The following is an 18,773-nucleotide window of genomic DNA, read 5'->3' as shown; positions in this document are numbered from 1 at the left end:
AAAAGTACTCGGTGATAAATATATCGGTGGCTCGACGGTTTAGAATTTAGATAATACTATCCCGCTTGTACCTGCATTATGCTCTTAAAGTAATTTTGCATGAAATCTCCAGAATGTTTATTCTAATAGTTGTCCAATGCCCCTTTCGTTTCACCCGCACCTGGGTTGCACACTTTCCCCCAAGACGACACCTGAGTTATGAATGGCGCCTGAATGTCGCCGTTAGCACTTTCTATTTCTATATAAAATAATTTTGATTACATTATTTTGCCATTTTGGTTTCCATATTTGCGTTTCTTCAAGAAACAAATTATAATCATGATAACATTTACTTGGCTATGCTCATTAAACCATCTATTTATCATATCAGCCCCCCTAGACAAGTGGCTTTCTAATAACGTAACGTTTGATAGAATAGATTATGAATGTATGAGATTGACGTAAGCTGTCGATACATTTATCTACAGCTTATGTCAATCTCATACATTCATAATCTATTCTATCAAACGTTACGCTAAACGAAAGCCACTTGTCTAACCCCCCTGTAGAAATTACCTGTAGAGTATAGTCTGACTTGTAAAGTAAAAAAGTAACCCATAAATAAAGAAACACATGAAAATCAAACTGAGCTTATAAAGTATGTAAATATAGAAACATATTTCACAAGTCACATTAAGATCACTTTAATACGTCTTAAAATAAACCCATTATCATGATTTTACGATTCTTTAAGTGCACTTTCCATTTAAGGCTGGTTAAATTACAGGCAATGAATATTACATTGGTTTTATTGCCCGAGCATTCATCGTGAAACACTTTGGTTTCTTTGAATAATTTAAGACGTATCTATTCAGGGTCTTTGGGAATCGATTTTTGCTTTGATCTTGACCAGAGGGTTTCTAAGTTGACATTGTTTATAAGAATAATAGCAGTTTATTAAATATAGCAGTGTTTTTTTCTTTTAGGCTCTTTCTCCGAAGTATCGAAAGTGGTATAGAGACCGTCATAAAAGTGACAGTGATAGCTGGAGACAAAACGGCTACATTAATGAGGTGCGTTTGATAATTGATTCGTTGGTGCAGAGCTATTGAGCATGTTGTTACTTCCCTATGCAGTTGCCTAATTAAAAACAAGCCCTTATTACCATAATAGATTCTAGCAAGCGGCAGCGAAAATGTGTTTAACATACTTCCAACTTCTATTACTTACCCGTAAACGTAATAATTTAAGAACGTGTAGATTGAGCTGATACTTTAATAGTTTTCGCTTGAGAACCTAATATTCGAGTCACTGAAGTGTTTTTGATGCTTGATTAATTAGAATGATAAGCTAAAAATAACCACTCTGATCCTATAGATTATAGTCAGTATTTATTATGTACTGGCCTGCTATTGCACCTGATTGTATTTGGTATATGTATTAAATTTAAAATATCTAAATAATTTTAACTGCTACTGAACAATAATATCCTATTGAACCAAAGGTTATGAAATAAACTGTTAAGCAAAATTAACTATTTAAAGTTTGGTGAATTCAGAACATTCCCATTAGAGTAATAAGTTTAGTTATGCTTTCAGTCTGATTACAAGAGTGCTTAAACAGTGTTGTTTACTCATGTGCATGCATTTGAAGAAAATTAACATGCAAATTAACATGTAATTATTATCTTTTACTTTTATATAATATCCTATTGAACCAAAGGTTATGAAATAAACTGTTAAGCAAAATTAACTATTTAAAGTTTGGTGAATTCAGAACATTCCCATTAGAGTAATAAGTTTAGTTATGCTTTCAGTCTGATTACAAGAGTGCTTAAACAGTGTTGTTTACTCATGTGCATGCATTTGAAGAAAATTAACATGCAAATTAACATGTAATTATTATCTTTTACTTTTATACAATTACTTACTTTATTCTGTTATAGGTACGTTGGTAACATCGTCAAGGTTAATTCACCATGGGTAAGACTAACAATAAATATTTAAATCAGAATAGATAAATAATTAGATGAATAAGAATTAATAATATAGGTACACACAGTGATCTAAATAAATGAATTTAGATTCATTTATTTAGATTCTCTGCCTTGTAATTTAGATTTTTATGATACTTTATTCCTTCTCCAATGAATACGCAGGAAACACTGAAACCTCTGCGCAACTAAAAAAAGCATACAGGGTTAGTTTTCAAGATATTAAACCAAAGGTACATTTGAAATATTATTGTCAAATAAAAAAAATTATAATAATAGCATTCATTTGAAAATGTCTTAAAAATTTCCTAAATCGTAAACACGCGATAATCAATGCACTTGTGTGCGTGCGCGCATCTCCAAATTTATGTGTGTGCTAACTTCTACCTATCTAGGTTGAACTGAATTGTGCTTTTGTAATGGCCACACGTTCGCCCTTTTAGTGGCGGACAGGAATGAAATCTAATAAAAAAAATTGGTTGTCTGTAAAGTCGGTTTACTGACGAGTGACGATAGTTGAACGTGACAACGTCCGATTGTGCTTCTTTGTCGCTCGTTCCGCGCTCTCGCTTGCACTTCAAACCTAACGGAACGCCTCAGAGCGAGGTAACGCCGCATGAGTCATGTTTTTTCGTGCGTGCAGCCGGCTCTATCGAATTATAAGACGTTGTCACGTCAAAAAAAACATTTTTTTTTTCATTAGGTCGAAAATGTTACCGATTCTGAACCATTTCTGAAAATTTTGCCGGTCATTGAAAACTAACCCTGTATTGACAGCAGCGCCCACGCACTGCCTTTACTGTTTGCTCTGAAGTCTGACGTCACAAGCCAGTACATAGAATTGCCTGTGGACTTGCGACTTCCCGGGTGTTATGATAACCGCAATACAAAATATGATAGTGGTGTTAAAACCTGTAAAATAATGTTACGCGTATAACAGTTACACTGCAGGTGGGATTGTGTGCATTTCGTTACTGTATATCGGTGTCAGGGCTCGTGAACTATCAGTTTAGTGGTTACTGTAGCAAGGTTGTTTGTGCGTTTAGATAACCAATCTGTCATTTGTCAACTTGAGCTTTGCTCATACCTATGGTAGCTAAAAGATTTGAAAGAAATTATGCTTGTTGTTTAGTTCGCTCATTTCAAGCGGATGTATAATAAGCATATATTTTACGTTATTACTCTTAGATCTACCGTATCCCCAAGTGTTAGTTATCCCCAAATGTGTCTAATTACAATTACTCACATTTATTGTGCATCATGTGCGACTTCTAAATCCCTGCAGATTTTGCTTCATGGCCGTTAACGTCGAAATGCTGCAAAATTCAAAAACATCAAAAGTGTCAAGACGGCTAACATAAACTTTTGCACGTTACAAACTAAAAATGTTAATCAAAGTTAATCCTACTTCTGTAGCTAGAACTTTGTAGTCTGACTACAAATCCGAATCGTTGAGTTCTCTGAGTAACTTAATAGAGTGCAGTTGAAAACCCGTGGGGTCATCGCCACTCGCGGGATACGTTGACTCTGTGCTACAGTCTGCACACGCCCTAATGATCATGCTAAAATATTGTAAGTAAACGAACTATGGATATGGTGCTATTAAGATAATTTTATTGGAAGAGCTTTTTATTCCGAATGTCCGAATTTATTAGGTAGGTACTCTACGTTAGGTTTATATTTATTTTGTATGCTTATAGGGTACTGAAATTAGTTTTAAACTTAAGAAAGTAAATAAATTTTATGGAAAATACAAAGATAGAAGATAATCTTTTATTTATAACAACTTTTAGCGTCACCTTTTCCAAAACTACATAAGTTCACGTGATATTTTTTTAAGTTGAAATTGCTAAGCGTAGGTAGTATAGTTTAAAGAGATATTGTTTTTTTAATCTTTTAAGCTTGTTCTCAAAGTAAAATGAGATAAAATATAATGAATATAAGTTTTCGTTTTTATTGGTGCTTAGTACTACCAAATTTACGAGAAAAGAAACTTTACATTCCGAAGTTGAAAATACAACCTTATCTTGGAATTCAATGTACATCCCCTATACATTACGAAAACGGCTTTCGTCTACGAAGTAAAATTGAGAAGGAAATAAAATGTTATTGCAATTTTTATGTGTCTGGTCGGTGTGTTTGCCGGTGTGGAATCGATGCACTCGCTTGCACAATGCACGCTGCATCCTAGCAGCTAGCCAGCCAGTTGCCAGTCGGAGACAGGCGTCGCCGCTTTGCGGTCGCGCTATACGTAGGTACTTGCCGCATCCAAACTTTGTCGCGCTTTCGTTGTTCCGTATTGTTTATTTGGATTTGCCGCTGCTAGAACTAAAGGTACGTGTGCGTTTATAGGGCAGATAATAATTGAGCTTTTAAGCTTTAGATAGGGCTGTTTTTGTAAGCAATAGTATAATATATTGGTAGGTACCTATCACATATTTTAGTGAGTTTTTTTATAGATATATGAAACTGAAGACTTGAAAAACAAATTTGTTTAACATTCTTTCTTTTCTGGAAATCGGACTCTTGATTGCGTTATTTCTCTTGGGATGGGTACAGGAAATTCTGCGTCTACTGTACAACTGTACTTACTAAAGTGAGTAGAGGTAATTCAATTATTTTATGTTGTCGTCCTGTTGTTTGGGCTATTTTCCCTGGAGCATAGATATAATAATTTTAGTATTCGATAAATTCAAACGCAAATAATATTGCGGTTAGCATATAAAGCCTCAGACGTTAATTATTCATTATATTGTGTCGTATGAAGTGTGGGTAGTAAATTTAATACAATCATGTGTCATTTAAGTACACTTTATGATCGTTACATTGTTTGCCGTATTTACTTATATGAGACTAGCCTCTACCCGGCTTGACTTGGGAGTTTCTTTGTCTCAGTCTCCTGTCTCATAAGAATAGATAAATTTTCTATTGGCGAAAGCATTCAAAAACGTTAGATACATTTTGGTTTTTACTATAAAATAAACTTGCGTCTGTGTAATCCAAAATGTTCTGCTCAAACTATGTAGTTTGTTATTGGACAATTTTTTCCATATTCAGGTTGAATTCAACCCGATTCTGAAAACTTTATACTAAGTTGGTCTGGTTCTAACTTCGGTGTAAGTTTAGCCTCTTTGACTGTACATAATACACACTTGTGTTTATAATAGTATTTCTAAATTATCTTATTTTATTGTTAAATGTAAATGATTACTTATTATCTCATAAACCATTAAAAAGACTAAATAATATTATAATGTATCTGTAATGAGCATTGCAATTTGCAAATCTCTCCTAAAAGTCTCTTTTTTCGATATTTTCGGCTTTAACATAGAAATCACCAGATCTTTTGCGATAATAAATACATTTTTGCATGTTATCAAAATCCGGGTTGTCTTCAATTTAATTCATGAATATTAAGTCTAGATATTCATGAATTGAACTTGTAGCTATTACAATTAATTCTTTAAAATAGTTGATTGAAACTTTTTATACAGAATTTATTCTATATTCTGTTATTTGCTTATGCGAAATTGCATTCCTACTGTATTAATCTAATGAATTTTATCTGAGACTAGCGGTCCGCCCCGGCTTCGCCCGTGGTACATATTTCGCAATAAAAGGTAGCCTATGTTCTTCCAAATTTCATCAAAATCGGTCCAGTAGTTATGAGCCTATTCATTACAATCAAACAAACAAAGTTTTCCTCTTTATAAATGTTAGATTCTGAATAACGAAAATAAAAAACGGTTTATTTTATCGTGAAGTGTGCTTTTTTGAACTATATTTAAGATTATTCTAGTCCTTATCAAATATCCAAATTCCAAATACACATCTTGCGCAATTATAAATTAATTAGTGTGATTGCGGTAGGTATAATATCTTTGTTCAGACGATAGCATGTCGGGCAATTTCACTTCTATTATTTCTGTGTCATTGTTTTCGTATTGACGTCATGGCTTATCGATTTTGAGGATGGTAGTGCTGTTCACTAGGAGACATTGACTTCCATTTTTAGTTGATTCCGTACCTGGTAGTTTTAAGATTTATACAAAAAAAATTAAAACTTTTTCCATTGGTTGTGAATGAATGAATGAATGAATGAATCTCTTAGAACTTAGAAGATGTCATGTTTTAGACAAGTTCTTAAAACTTTCAGGTTTATCATTTTTAATAAGAATTTAAATAAGCTTAAATATAAAGATAAGCATATAGGTAGTTACTCTGAAATATTAAAAATTAAAATTTTCAAAGAGTTTTGCTACACCCTCTAATCAACTGGCAACAATAAGAAACTTACTAAATTTTTTATGTGTAACATATTGTTTATTGGATAAGTATTGAATACATATAACATTTTAAGTACCTTATAATGTATGTTTCTAAATAATAATAGCTATACATATCTATACTAATATTATAAAGAGGAATAGTTTGTAATTATGTACCTCTATGTATATATGTATGTATGTATGGTTTTCACGCGTAAACCTCTGAACCGATTTTGATCAAATTTGGCACAATCTTTAGACCCTGAGAAAGAACATAGGCTACTTTTTATTGCGAAATATGTACCACGGGCGAAGCCGGGGCGGACCGCTAGTATAATATATTTAGAGCGACAATTTCATCAAAGATATTAAGGCTTTTACATGCGCTAATAACCTTGAGCATACTTGACGGTTCTCAAACCTCTCACCCTGCACCTTCTTTTTTCCTCGCATTTTGTATTTAAAAAGATACTAATTAGTGAAACAAAAAATCCTCGTCAGGGACTGTTGTGTAACTGATAATTTATTAAACATAAAATTTTCAGAGCCCTAAGTCAGCAGGTTACGAAGTTTATAGAGTACTAGCTTCCGCCCACGACTTTGTACGTGCATCCCCGTTTTTCCCCGTTCCCGCAAGAATTTCGGGAAATCCTTTCTTAGGGGACGCCTATGTTATGACATCTACCTGCATGCCAAATTTCAGCCCGATACGTCCAATGGTTTGGGCTGTGCGTTGATAGATCACTATATCAGTCACCTTTGAGTTTTATATATATATAGATTTGCGGAAAAATCGATGACCACGGCACATTTTTTTTCTAGAAATCTATTAACTTTGGAAAAAAGTCCTCGCGAGCAATTAAAGATCAAAGACCATCCTATTTTATATATTTTTTTCGGTATTGTGCTTTATGTTGTACCAGACTTTATAGAGGTTGAACATAGTCGAAATTGCCGGGTAACGCCTAAAGTAGAATGCTTTGAGCGTGCCATTTTCCCCACACGGCGAAAGCAGTCACTTATAGGTTATTAAAATTTACATAATACGCTTGTAGGTATTCCAGAAACAACTAGAACAAGCGAATGTCTGAAATTCTTTTAGTTTAATGAACATTCGAGACCGGATAACTCGGGCATATCGTAAATTTTTCAAAAGAATAAATGAAATCTGAATGCAGAGAATTTCATGATTTAGTTTTTCTAGGAATCTCGTGGAAATGTGTGTTTTAATATCTCTAGCTATGTAGTCTCGTGTTTGTAATAACCATTGTTATAGAATGTAGAGACGATTAAATTTGTTTAACTTCTTCGTAACTTCAAATTGGTAAAAGTCTAAATTAATTTGTATTTGAATATTCAAAAGGATTTAAAGAAACTAGTTTTTTATGGATTAGAAATCGCCTCGGGTTGTGGTAACAGTATCCTTATGCCTATAGTATTATATCATCTGTTCTTATGGTAAAAAATACATTATGTAACGAAAAAATATATTTACTACTTTTCTATTTTGCACGTAACTGCTCTTGGTAATTTTACTAGTAAAATTTTAATGAATTGACATTTGACATCGAAAAATGAAGTAATAATTTTCATAACTAATATTCCATTGCATTATTTTTCTGAAATAACGCTGCGTACAAATTTTTCTGTTTCCTAGCCCGATTTCTGGTTGAAAAATAGAAGAATCAAGGCAGTAGTTTAAAAGTATCGCTGAGTGCATTTCTTGGCAAATTGTTTCCAGAATTAAGTAACTTGGAGCTTGCGTGTTTACGTTAGATTGTAAGTTTGCACTTTAATCTTTGTGCTGGTAACTCTGACTTTTAAAGTGGTGATAGGGCGCGGCAGTAGTACCAAGGCGTTTTATTTTAATCCTTACCTTGTTATATAGCATTTGTATTTAAGTGATAAGCCCCGTAATTGCTATCGGAAGTAACTTACTTCTAGGTCGAGACTACTGCCCTGAAGCCCTAGTGCATGTAATCTTTGAGATGGAGAGAGTGTACTCTATGTATCATTTGAAAGGGAAAGGATAAACTGAACTAAACTCAGGAACTAATAGCTATTGTCTCTGTGTAGGTATATAATATGAAAGCAGTTGTTAACTGCAGGACTGTCCTCGTTTAATTTGCGTTCAACTTTCACCTCCTTTTCCTTTCTAAAGTATTAAGAAACTATGCCTCTAATCTTTATCTTTCCTCGAAATCTACATAATACTAACGATACTCATATGCCTATTCTAAATATATTTTCTATAATAATTTCAGTAGGTTTTTTGAAACTATCAGTTTGAGGTAAATTATAAAGTTGATTATTAAATATTTACTATACTGTGATCTGTCATAAATAATTTTCACAGCTCAAGGTGGTCTAGAACAGCTTTAGGATTTATGAAGTTCTTTGAGATTTAATGGACCTTGACTTAACTTAGGTTTGTAGGTCTAATTATTGTATCTAACGCAGGTGTTTGACAATCTTTTAGGTTACTATAATAATACAATCCCATTAATAAAACACTAAGATATTTTTCGAAAAATTTATGAAACTTTTTATAGCATCATAGGTAGTTGTAATACGTCTTAAAGAGATACAATTCCTTTTATCTTTATTTGCCTTACAAAATAATACTAAGTGTTATGGATCAGAGCTTTGTTTTCATCTTTTATGACACCCATGACCCAACACAAATAATATCACTATACTTCGAATATAGTAAGTAGGTACCTAATCCTTATTTCTCTGAATACTCCATTAGCCTGTTGTTTATTGTATGAGCTCTTCAATGTATCCTTAATTTATTATGAGCTTTTTTTAAGTCAATATTAAGCATAAGCAAAGATTATTATTTGAGCAGTTGAAAGAAAGTGACCACAGAATCCTAATATAAAAAAATACATTCAAATTTAACGATTTACACTTTACAAATAATTATATCGTAAAAATCCTTGATTAATTTATTTTATTATGTAAGTACTTAAAACTACCAAGAAAAACAAGTTGTTTCAAGGAAAACTGGATTTCATACCGAATAATATTCGCAGATAATAGAAGCAATTGCTTAGTAACGCATTTGGTTTTCAATAAATGTGCTTTTTCCAGCATCTCGTTACAGCTACACTCAAATAATTCATTATTATTCCAGACAAGTACAGCATTGCCGTCAATATGAATTATTGAAACGGCGAATTCGAAAATTATTTTTCTCAAACAAATAATAAACGATTTATATTCATAATATCGGATCGTATCAAGGTGAGAGACAGGGCCATTGTTTGAGCGCTGGCAAAAAAGCGAAGTAAATTTTGCGTTCGATTACATCGCAAAACTATAAAAAATGGCGGGAAAAAACGGTCCGGCTTCGGTTTATTGGACAATGTGCTTGTAATTGAGTTCATCTAAATCCGGTCTGAACTCTAGACCAGCAGACAGTGTTATATAAATAGTTTTCGGTTCAGGCTTCAGCTTTCGTCACGGATATCTTCGTTGATATGGTTTATTTCTTCAATATTCTCTTCTGCTTCTATATTATTATTAGTGCCTAATTTAGGAACGTATGTTGTGTAGTTTACACTGCCTACAACATCGCTAATGAATAAGGTCTACGGATGATGGAAATCATCAGGACCACAGGGCAGTTCTCTGGCCAGATTTCTAGTGTATTATCAACTACCTATAGAGTTTCTTGCTGGCTCTTGTAAATAATTTCCATGCACTTATTCAACGCTTCTAAAATAAGACTATTTCGTTGAACGAATTAATGTTTCAGTTTTGAGTTTTTTTACGCATTATTATACAATATTTTTTTTTTGTATTAAGTAACTATTGAATATGTAAATCCCGAAGTGAAAGGACAAACCCTCAATCTATACAAGACTTCATTAAAATTCAATATTTTCACAATTCCATGAAAATCAAAGAATATACCACGCGGTCATGAGACACTAAAATCTAATTTGTGCGTTGGAGCGTTCATTCTAGGAACAGCTCTAGGGATTACACGGCAAATCGATTTCACAGAAAACTACTAACCGATTCTAGAAAAACACAATGGAACCTCACATTGAATTTTGTCGGAAAATCAATATTACTTAGCTTTGTAGAGATTACGAATTGCTAAGAATTCGAGTGACGGCAAATGGATGGATGGAATAGATTATGGTTATCTTATAAATTAAAAAGAAGTAATAAACTAATAAACATACTAACAATTACAAGAATCTGCTAAACATAATATTTTCTTTTTATAAAAACTCGTCTTAAATTTTTACACATAATTAATGAAAAATAAAATATTATCAAACCTGTCAAACTAGACGGCAGAACAGACATTTTCTTCCAAATCACTAGCATCTCCAATATTTTAGTCACTTTTTATTGTGAAGCTTCAAAACACCGACAAAATTTAAGGAAAACAATATAAACGGAAATTTGTATCACGTTAGACACAATACGTTTCTGTTGACGCATACGCCATACACTTCAGTCATCACCGCCCACGGTTTGGCCGAATTCTTCCACGCATTTCAGGTTCACGGGCAAAAACAACGCGAGTTTCAATTCAAAATTGGAATTTGTTTCAGTGAATCGCTTGATTTATTAACTGGCTGCTGATAAATTCGAAACATTCCAGAACGTAAATAAAAAATAAATAAATAAATACAAAATTACCTTATAGCTGTCCGGTCCAGAAATCAGAATACCGATAAATAAAGAAATTGCATTTTTTTTTAATTATAACTCTTTTATGAAATTTGTTACTAAACTTACCTACTGCTTACTTACTGTCTGAAAAAAAAAATGTGAAAAAAAAGAAAATTTGAAACTGGGCGGGAAAATTGCTGGCAACATTCGTTAATTGTTTAAATCGTAAGAAATTTTATTTTCACCTAAGAGGACTTAATAAAATTTTACATTATGATGGATGCAAAATTAAATACTTAATATTCTTTGTTATAGTGCAGAAAACTGGATGTACAATCTTGACCTTTCGAGGAGTGCCGCGCGTAACGTGATTGTAAACACATCACACATGATAATGCAGTGATAATTGATAAATAGGTAATTGTGTTATTGTTTTGATATGGTGACGCTGCGATAAGTTAATTGTGCGCTCGATACGCTTGTGCATTTGTATAAAACTAAGTAGAATTGCATTTAAATCTCAAGAACAACCGAAATAAACGTTTGATCAAACTATAAAATTAATTTCTAGGAACATCTAGTCTTACATCTAGTCATATAAATGTCACCATTTATTTAATTTAAATTTTAATCGCTTATTTATACTACAGCCAATTTATATTAATTTAATGATGTTTTCGATCTGCCAGTATTTTCTATATTGGTACCTCTTTTTGTTTATTTTCATAACTGGCACGTGCCAAAGCTGTCAATCGTGAACGCAGCGACCTTAACGAATATTCTACGCAATTTTATTTGGTTTTATATTTATTGAGAAAAACCATTATGAGCAAATAACGTGATTTGAACTACTCTTATGTTTACATGTTCATTCACACGCGTGTGGGTGTGTGTGTGGCGTCGTTGCGCCTGCGCTCTGCGCCGCGGCGCGCAGACGGCGCACGATCGCTCTTTGTTTGTTGACAAGCAAAACTCGCTGTGTTGTTTTGTTCGCATGTGGACGTCGTCCGCGTTGGACGTGCGCTATTCAATACAACATTGTTGAAAACATTCATATCGTGTGATAAATCGTGTAAGCGATACAAAATATATTTTTATCGGTTTTACAAAAGTTTAGTGCTCATTTCAATACTGCGCATATTGTGTACGGATTGCGAAGTTGTTTTTCTACGCGTCGAAAATAACTCTTTCACCACTCTGCCAAAAGGTAACTTTTTACATGGTGTTTTTATTATATAACATTAATGGTAAACAGTTTCTATTTATAAAATTATGAGTGATGTCGACTGTATCATTATTAAAGTGCTTTTTTATCTATTTATCGCTATTCCACTTCCAATCGCGAAGTTTGTAAGGCACAACTCTCACATTCATTATAATATTTTCTTCGGTAATGTATAAAACTTTGAATTTATTTTTAAGGCAGGAATATTGATACAAAGATCATTTTGAGAGACAGAAAACGGGACAAATTGAGTTCATCACTGCAAAATGCATATTTTTTACGAGTGAAAGAATATTATTTCCGTGATATTCGCTTCGCTGACCGCAAAACGTGACAAGTTCAAGTTTTTTGCGCGACTTTCACCGAAATAAGGATAATAAAACTTTAAAACTGTAATAATACTTTAATTATTGGGCTATAAAATTACATCGTATAAAATATGTGTAGGTACCTACTTACTTAAAGTTTTTAGGGCATATAAATAAAAGTCAATTCACTCAATATTGAAATTATTTAACCCTCAAAAGCTGTAAAACTTTTTTATTAGGACCTTTGCGTTAATATTTTTTATCTGTATCTGTCAATATTGACATGTTCTCAATCCGTTCTTATTCCAAAAACTATAGTACATATAGGTATTATCTCTATGCCAAAAACACGAAACATCTAGTGCATAATTACAACATGCAACAGTTAGCTCTGTACATGTACATGCGTTTGCGTCGAAGTTTTATCTTTCTGTACAGTTATAGTAGGTCGCCGAAGTCTGTTACGGTACCTTGTATGTCTGCTAAGGCAGTAACGGGACTGCATACAGTAATATGTCCACATTCGTCGAAATGATTCATATCGAACGCTCGTTTGATTCCTTTTACTAGTTTTTACTTTCTTTGATGTTGTGTTTACATTTGGATTTGTCCTTGGGCATTTGATAACAGTTTATTGGTGTCAACTTTACGCGATTCAAGTTTAAAGCCTGGGAAGGAAAACATCTAGAGATATCGATATCAACAAAAACATAAATGTGTCTACCTATTTCTATTTTTATCGCATAGGTACTTACTTATAGGTATTTTGATACTTTTAAAACGTCTACACGTTTATGCACCTAATAATAGTCATTAGTTAAAACTTATAACATACCAAAGTATTGGCAGTATTAATTATTTCTACGCAATAATACCGTCAAAATCAAACGACAGGGTTTCTACGGAGAAAGCGACAAAATCTACCTAGTTTATTAAGTAAAACATTTCTTTATGTTACTAAGTATTAAAAGAGTCGTCCATGTAATGTTAGTAGTGAGATACCTATTGATTTTTTAATAAGAAACCAGAATATTAAAATAATATTTGTACCTATGTCAGCTAGCTGTCAGTTTATCAATTTTGACGTGTTTGGTTGTGGCTGTTAACGAATTTCCTACGAAAGCATGGCAATTAAGTAGAGTAACATTTATTCACTTTCGTTGCTTCTTTCGATAAAAAATAGGTACAAAGTCAAAATATTCTAAGTAGATACCTACCTACTTTAATAAATTATTGGAGTAGGTATGTAATTAATATTTGATAAAATACATAGGTAGGTAGGTATAATAGGTAGATAATCATTTGTTCCGGTATTTTATTCGTTCAATACAGGCTTAACGATATTTATCTCTCTCTCATAAAACAATAGGTACCTACATTGTTTGAGATAGGTACAATAGTCTCTCCAAATATGTACAAATGTGTCAATTTGGATAACCCATTGAGGAGCAAGAATGTCGTAAATACGTGTATAACTTAGAAGTGTTATTAACGGTAAAAGCTGGGGCACAATCAACTTGGCTTTATGAATAGAGCCTTAATGATCAGGAGACAAATTTGTGTCAACTGAACAATAAAGTAAATTGAGAGTACTCTTTGCCTTACGGACTGAATATTTACCATAATTTGATCCACAAAATTAACTCACACCAGTACTGACTGAGTATAAATAAAGACAGAACATTTTATTATTATTTATTACCTATGTTAATAAATTACACCCACTCTTTAAAGTCGCCTATTTTTCATTATCGCCTATTTTTTATTAGTCGCCTATTTTATATTTTCGTGGATTTCAAGAAGTCCTAGAAGGCCTCAGCAACTACAAAGGACAGCCCGTGGGTAGTTAGAATGGGGTGATTGTTCTGGTATATTCCACGAGAGACTAATAAAATGTTCATTCACAATTTGTTTCTTCGGAAACAATAAGTGCCTAGGTCCATTGAGAGAGAACTGTCAATGAAGCAAGGTATTTATTGTTCTTTTCAAAGGAGTACTTAGTGTTTAGATATTCTTTGTTATGGTTATCACGAGACAACATTGTATTTACGGAAAATAGACGCCTTTTGTAAAATGATTCCAACCACGTGTGTATATTTTTGCCTTAAAGTGCCTTATACCTACTCATAATAAGCGAGTTTCTTCCTAACATCTTAAAAGATTTTGTTTATAGGATTCGTTTTAATTGGCTCAGTACAAGAAATTCTGTAATTCTTACAAGGAAAACCTGCACGTTTAATTCCGATGTCAGACATAATCAAATGTAGACCGACATAAATAGTGTATATTAACATCATCTTGAATTTTCTATTTTATCTTTATACCTTCCCAGTAAGTCTAGCTTACATTAAAACGAAAGTATGTAAAAAATACCAAAAAAAAAATTACATTATTCATAACCTCAGAGAAGATTTACAGAAAGTCACTGTATTCGTTGGTTCAAAACAGGATGAGCGTTTAGACATTTGAATGGGTTTTATGTGTGGTTAAGCGTTTGGCGATGCTAAATTTGGTGCAAATCTGGCGTCCTCCCAAGCAAAGAAATAAGTAGAGACCTTTGTCTTATCCTTACAATGCTTTCTTTGTTCAAAAACTACGCAGTGGTTATTATTAAGTGCGCGTGTGTGTAGCACATTACGCGTGAATGTGCAGATTAAATTACATTCAATAATACTTAATACATGCAAATATTTGTAACAATGATAACGGAAAACTATTTTCCTGTACTTCCAGTTTACATAAGTTGTGTTGATGACAGTGCAGTGATTATGATACATTATTTGCGATCGACTTTGTAGTACAGTTTAGATATTATGAAAATTTTATTTGTTACAGTCATCCTTAAATTGCGTATAATGAAAATGACCCATGCAGTGCTTAGGAAAAAAAATATTTCTGGAAATAAAGCCAAAACGTTGAGCATCAAAAGGTTATTTAAAAATTATCGAAATGATTATGAATGAGTTTTTACCTGTAAAATGTAAATAATTAACTAATAATTTTTAATAATATTCCAAGGATGATGATGATATCATTTCTGGAAAGTAAGCTGAATCACACATTCTAAGTCTGCACGTGAAATTCTTGGTATACAAAATTTCCTGTAGAAATTTTTAAAATTTTGGGAAATGCTTTAAACAAAACAAAGTCTTTGTTCCGAAATACGCGGGATATTTATCAATTTACAATGAATTTATATGAAGATGGTGCTGGCATGCAAATCTGGGGGCACGGTAGTGCCCCCGCCAAGACGAGCCAAGCGAACAAGCGACGGGCACTACCTACCTTTTCTCGAAGCGCTTCGACGTTTTTTTGAACCCTCATAACTTGGATTTGGATTATGCTAGATCAACAAAATTTTCGGGATATATTGTCAATAGCGGACTTATTGAACTTAATAAGTTTTAATGACATTAGCTTTTATACTTCAGATTTTATTTATATCTAAAAAACGCTAATTTCGTCACTGACTCACTGATGATCATCAAAATTCTTATGGTATTTCCTAATGTCCTAGAAAGCTGAAATTTTGTATGTAAGCTAGTATTAGCACACAAACAACAAAAAAATTATAAAACTTGTAACTTTCCTCCCCCATCCCCTTAAACTAGGGGATGGGAGATTGTATGAGACCTGTAATTTTAAATTAAATTTTGATGACGCTAGAGGTCTAATCTAATAATCTAAAACTTGGTTCCCCTAGATATATATATGTTTGTTAAAAAAAAAATTAAAAGTTTAATCGACATATAAAATTTTGTTACAAACAACTTACAAAAAGAAATGAAATCCCACCAAAAACATTTTCATGTAAAATGTTGCCAAGACGAGCCCATATGACTCGCACTGTCAAAAAGTTATCAGATCTCATGTAGAGCCAAGCTTCTAACACTACACGCCCTAACTCTACAAGGCCTCACTTCACAAACTCTACACCTTAGTCAAAATATGTGGCTTGGCCGTTCGTTACTACAAGAACTATTGTATAACACAAAAGTTATGATCAGTGAATTAATTTTTCACCTTACGCCGATGTGAATGTAGCGAAATGGCCAAGCCACATATTTTGACTAAGGTGTAGAGTTTGTGAAGTGAGGACTTGTAGAGTTAGGGCGTGTAGTGTTAGAAGCTTGGCTCTACATGAGATCTGATAACTTTTTGACAGTGCGAGTCATATGGGCTCGTCTTGGCAACATTTTACATGAAAATGTTTTTGGTGGGATATTCTCTTTCGCTATCAAACGCGAAGTTGTAACTCGCTCTTGCGGTCCCTAATTTGTATCTATGCGGCTTTAAAAAGACGAATGCTTCTGTTGTACAATATTAAATACTTTAAAATATAGTTAAACGATGGAGAAATACACATAAAAGTATAATTTATATCGTTTTAATTTAATTTTGCACCCACATCAGTGATTGCTTGACTTGTGAGACAATTAAAAATAATAATTAATAACGACGCATACATTAATTGAAAGCTATATTAATTTCTAGTTAACAATTAGATGAAATTAAAATCGAAGTTGACATTTAAGTATTTAGCATAAAAGGAGCCATTGTGAGTGTCTAGACGTGCGTGCGTGCAATTAAAGCGAACTCGATCCACTCAGTGTCAGCGCCGATTCTTTTAGCTAGGATTTGCTGGGAGTAATTAGGAAGTTGTCATTAAGCGCTGTACAGTGTACATTTATTGAGAGCTTTTGTTTGCGACATGATGAGTATGAACTAAATTACGGATTACATTTAGTCCGTTATTATCAATATGAATATGGTTACAGTTACGGTATCTTGCATTTGAGGAATATTTTGTATATTAAATATTTCTAGTTGGAAAGTTTTCTTCCTAGAAACGTGTTTCTCAGGATCAACAATTTTCTAAATAAAAGAACCAATCCTGAAGTTTGCAGACGTTTTGAAATTTAAATATAATTTATATCCTTCCTCGTGTAAAATCCCCAGAGCAGTCTAGACGTGCGTACTCTGACTAAACTACAACTTCGAACCACCGACTATCAATTCTGGCATTTTCTATAACGAACTAGTCTGAGTCTGCTGTCTGCTGTCTGGTTAGTTTTTATTGGATTTGCTTTTGATGTCTGGTATCATATTGATACTTACTTCATCAGTATAAGGTGAACTTAATCCTTTTTGTAAGGTTCCTTGATATGTATTGCAGATTGTTTTTTTAGGAATAAGGCTTGTTTCTATTGGCGTATATTTTCATTTAGATTCACAGTTTGTTATCTTTTAACAATTATTTTTTAATTTTAAGGACAACAAAAACGTGACATCATTTGCATGCAAATTGTTTTTAATGAAGTAGAAAGTATTCATTGTTTTACTTATATCAAACTTTGATATCCATGAATCGTGATCATTTAGAAATGACTTTGTTCATTGAAAATCTGAAAATCTGTTTTGTCTCAAATTAGGGTGGTGTTCACTGCTCAGTGTGCGATGGCGAAATCTCAAATCTTTGCTACTTTAGTCATCTCAAGTCACCATATCCTTGCACTTATTAGTTCGATGACTCTCAAAACTGCAGTCCTTTTATCTCGCTACCTTTTTGTTCATTTTGTGGCTCAGATAAAGTAACGACGGTGTCCCGGGCAACTAATTAACTCGGCAACAGAGTCGTCTTCGTAGAATGTTAAAAAAAATTATAAGATACTTCTTCAGTTTTGTCTTAGATCTAATTTTGGAGGTTTCAATCTGAGAGAATGGTCTTAAATAGCGTTGTTTCAGAATAGTTTGGAATAATAAGAATTTACTTGGACTAATCCTCTATGTTATATTTCTTTACTTTATCTTATTTTTGTCAACTAGACGTTATTTTTATGCCTTTGCATGCTTGGTGATCACTGCATTATAAGAATGGCGAAAAGAATTTGAGTTATCACGGACTAAAATATAAAAGAGGTGACTAAACAATTTAATAATTTAATCAATGTTCTTTCATCTGAAGAAATTAGATGTTCAAGAGAAATATGAACATTTGTTTAAAATATTAAATTGTTTAGTCACCTCTTTTATTTAGTCTGTCTAAGCCCTTCTATATATAGGTACCTTATAAGTACTTACAAGAAATGAACTTGCTGAGTTTGACAAACGTTTTAAACAGTTCGATATTATTTATCTGTGGCTGTTATAAGATTTTGCTCGAAGGTTTGCATAATAAATGTTAACTTCGTTGTTATTTATACTTATTGCTTACATGTGAATTTATTTTATGCGCATGTTGATTTTTTTTTTATTTCTTTATGATGTTTTTGCCTCAAGTAAAACTACCTTGTCAATTTACCTTGATTCATAGTATTTTTATACAAATTATAATTGCGTATTATGTTAAAGAATAATCATGT

At 32.8% G+C, this 18,773-nt stretch overlaps 1 protein-coding gene across 5 annotated transcripts in view; it reads left to right on the top strand.

The window, feature by feature from the left end:
* The window catches only part of LOC123696473 (protein yippee-like), a 75,815-nt gene that overhangs the window by 28,718 nt on the left and 28,324 nt on the right, over positions 1 to 18,773 (top strand). For 2 of the 5 annotated variants that reach the window (XM_045642650.1, XM_045642648.1), the window contains exon 1: positions 4,195 to 4,306. The exons of 1 other annotated variant lie outside the window; for it this stretch is intronic. Coding sequence is in view for 1 of the 4 variants with exons in the window: in XM_045642646.1 (XP_045498602.1) it covers positions 1,048 to 1,052 (5 nt within the window). In the remaining 3 variants the exon portion in view is untranslated. Of the gene's footprint in view, positions 1 to 965; positions 1,053 to 4,194; positions 4,307 to 11,801; positions 12,086 to 18,773 lie in introns of those variants that run through there. 2 more of the 5 variants (XM_045642646.1, XM_045642647.1) reach the window with 2 other exon arrangements.

Source organism: Colias croceus, chromosome 12 (genome assembly GCF_905220415.1).
Source record: "Colias croceus chromosome 12, ilColCroc2.1".
Classification (NCBI taxonomy): Eukaryota; Metazoa; Arthropoda; class Insecta; order Lepidoptera; family Pieridae; genus Colias; species Colias croceus.
This window is presented reverse-complemented; position numbering and strand designations above follow the sequence as displayed.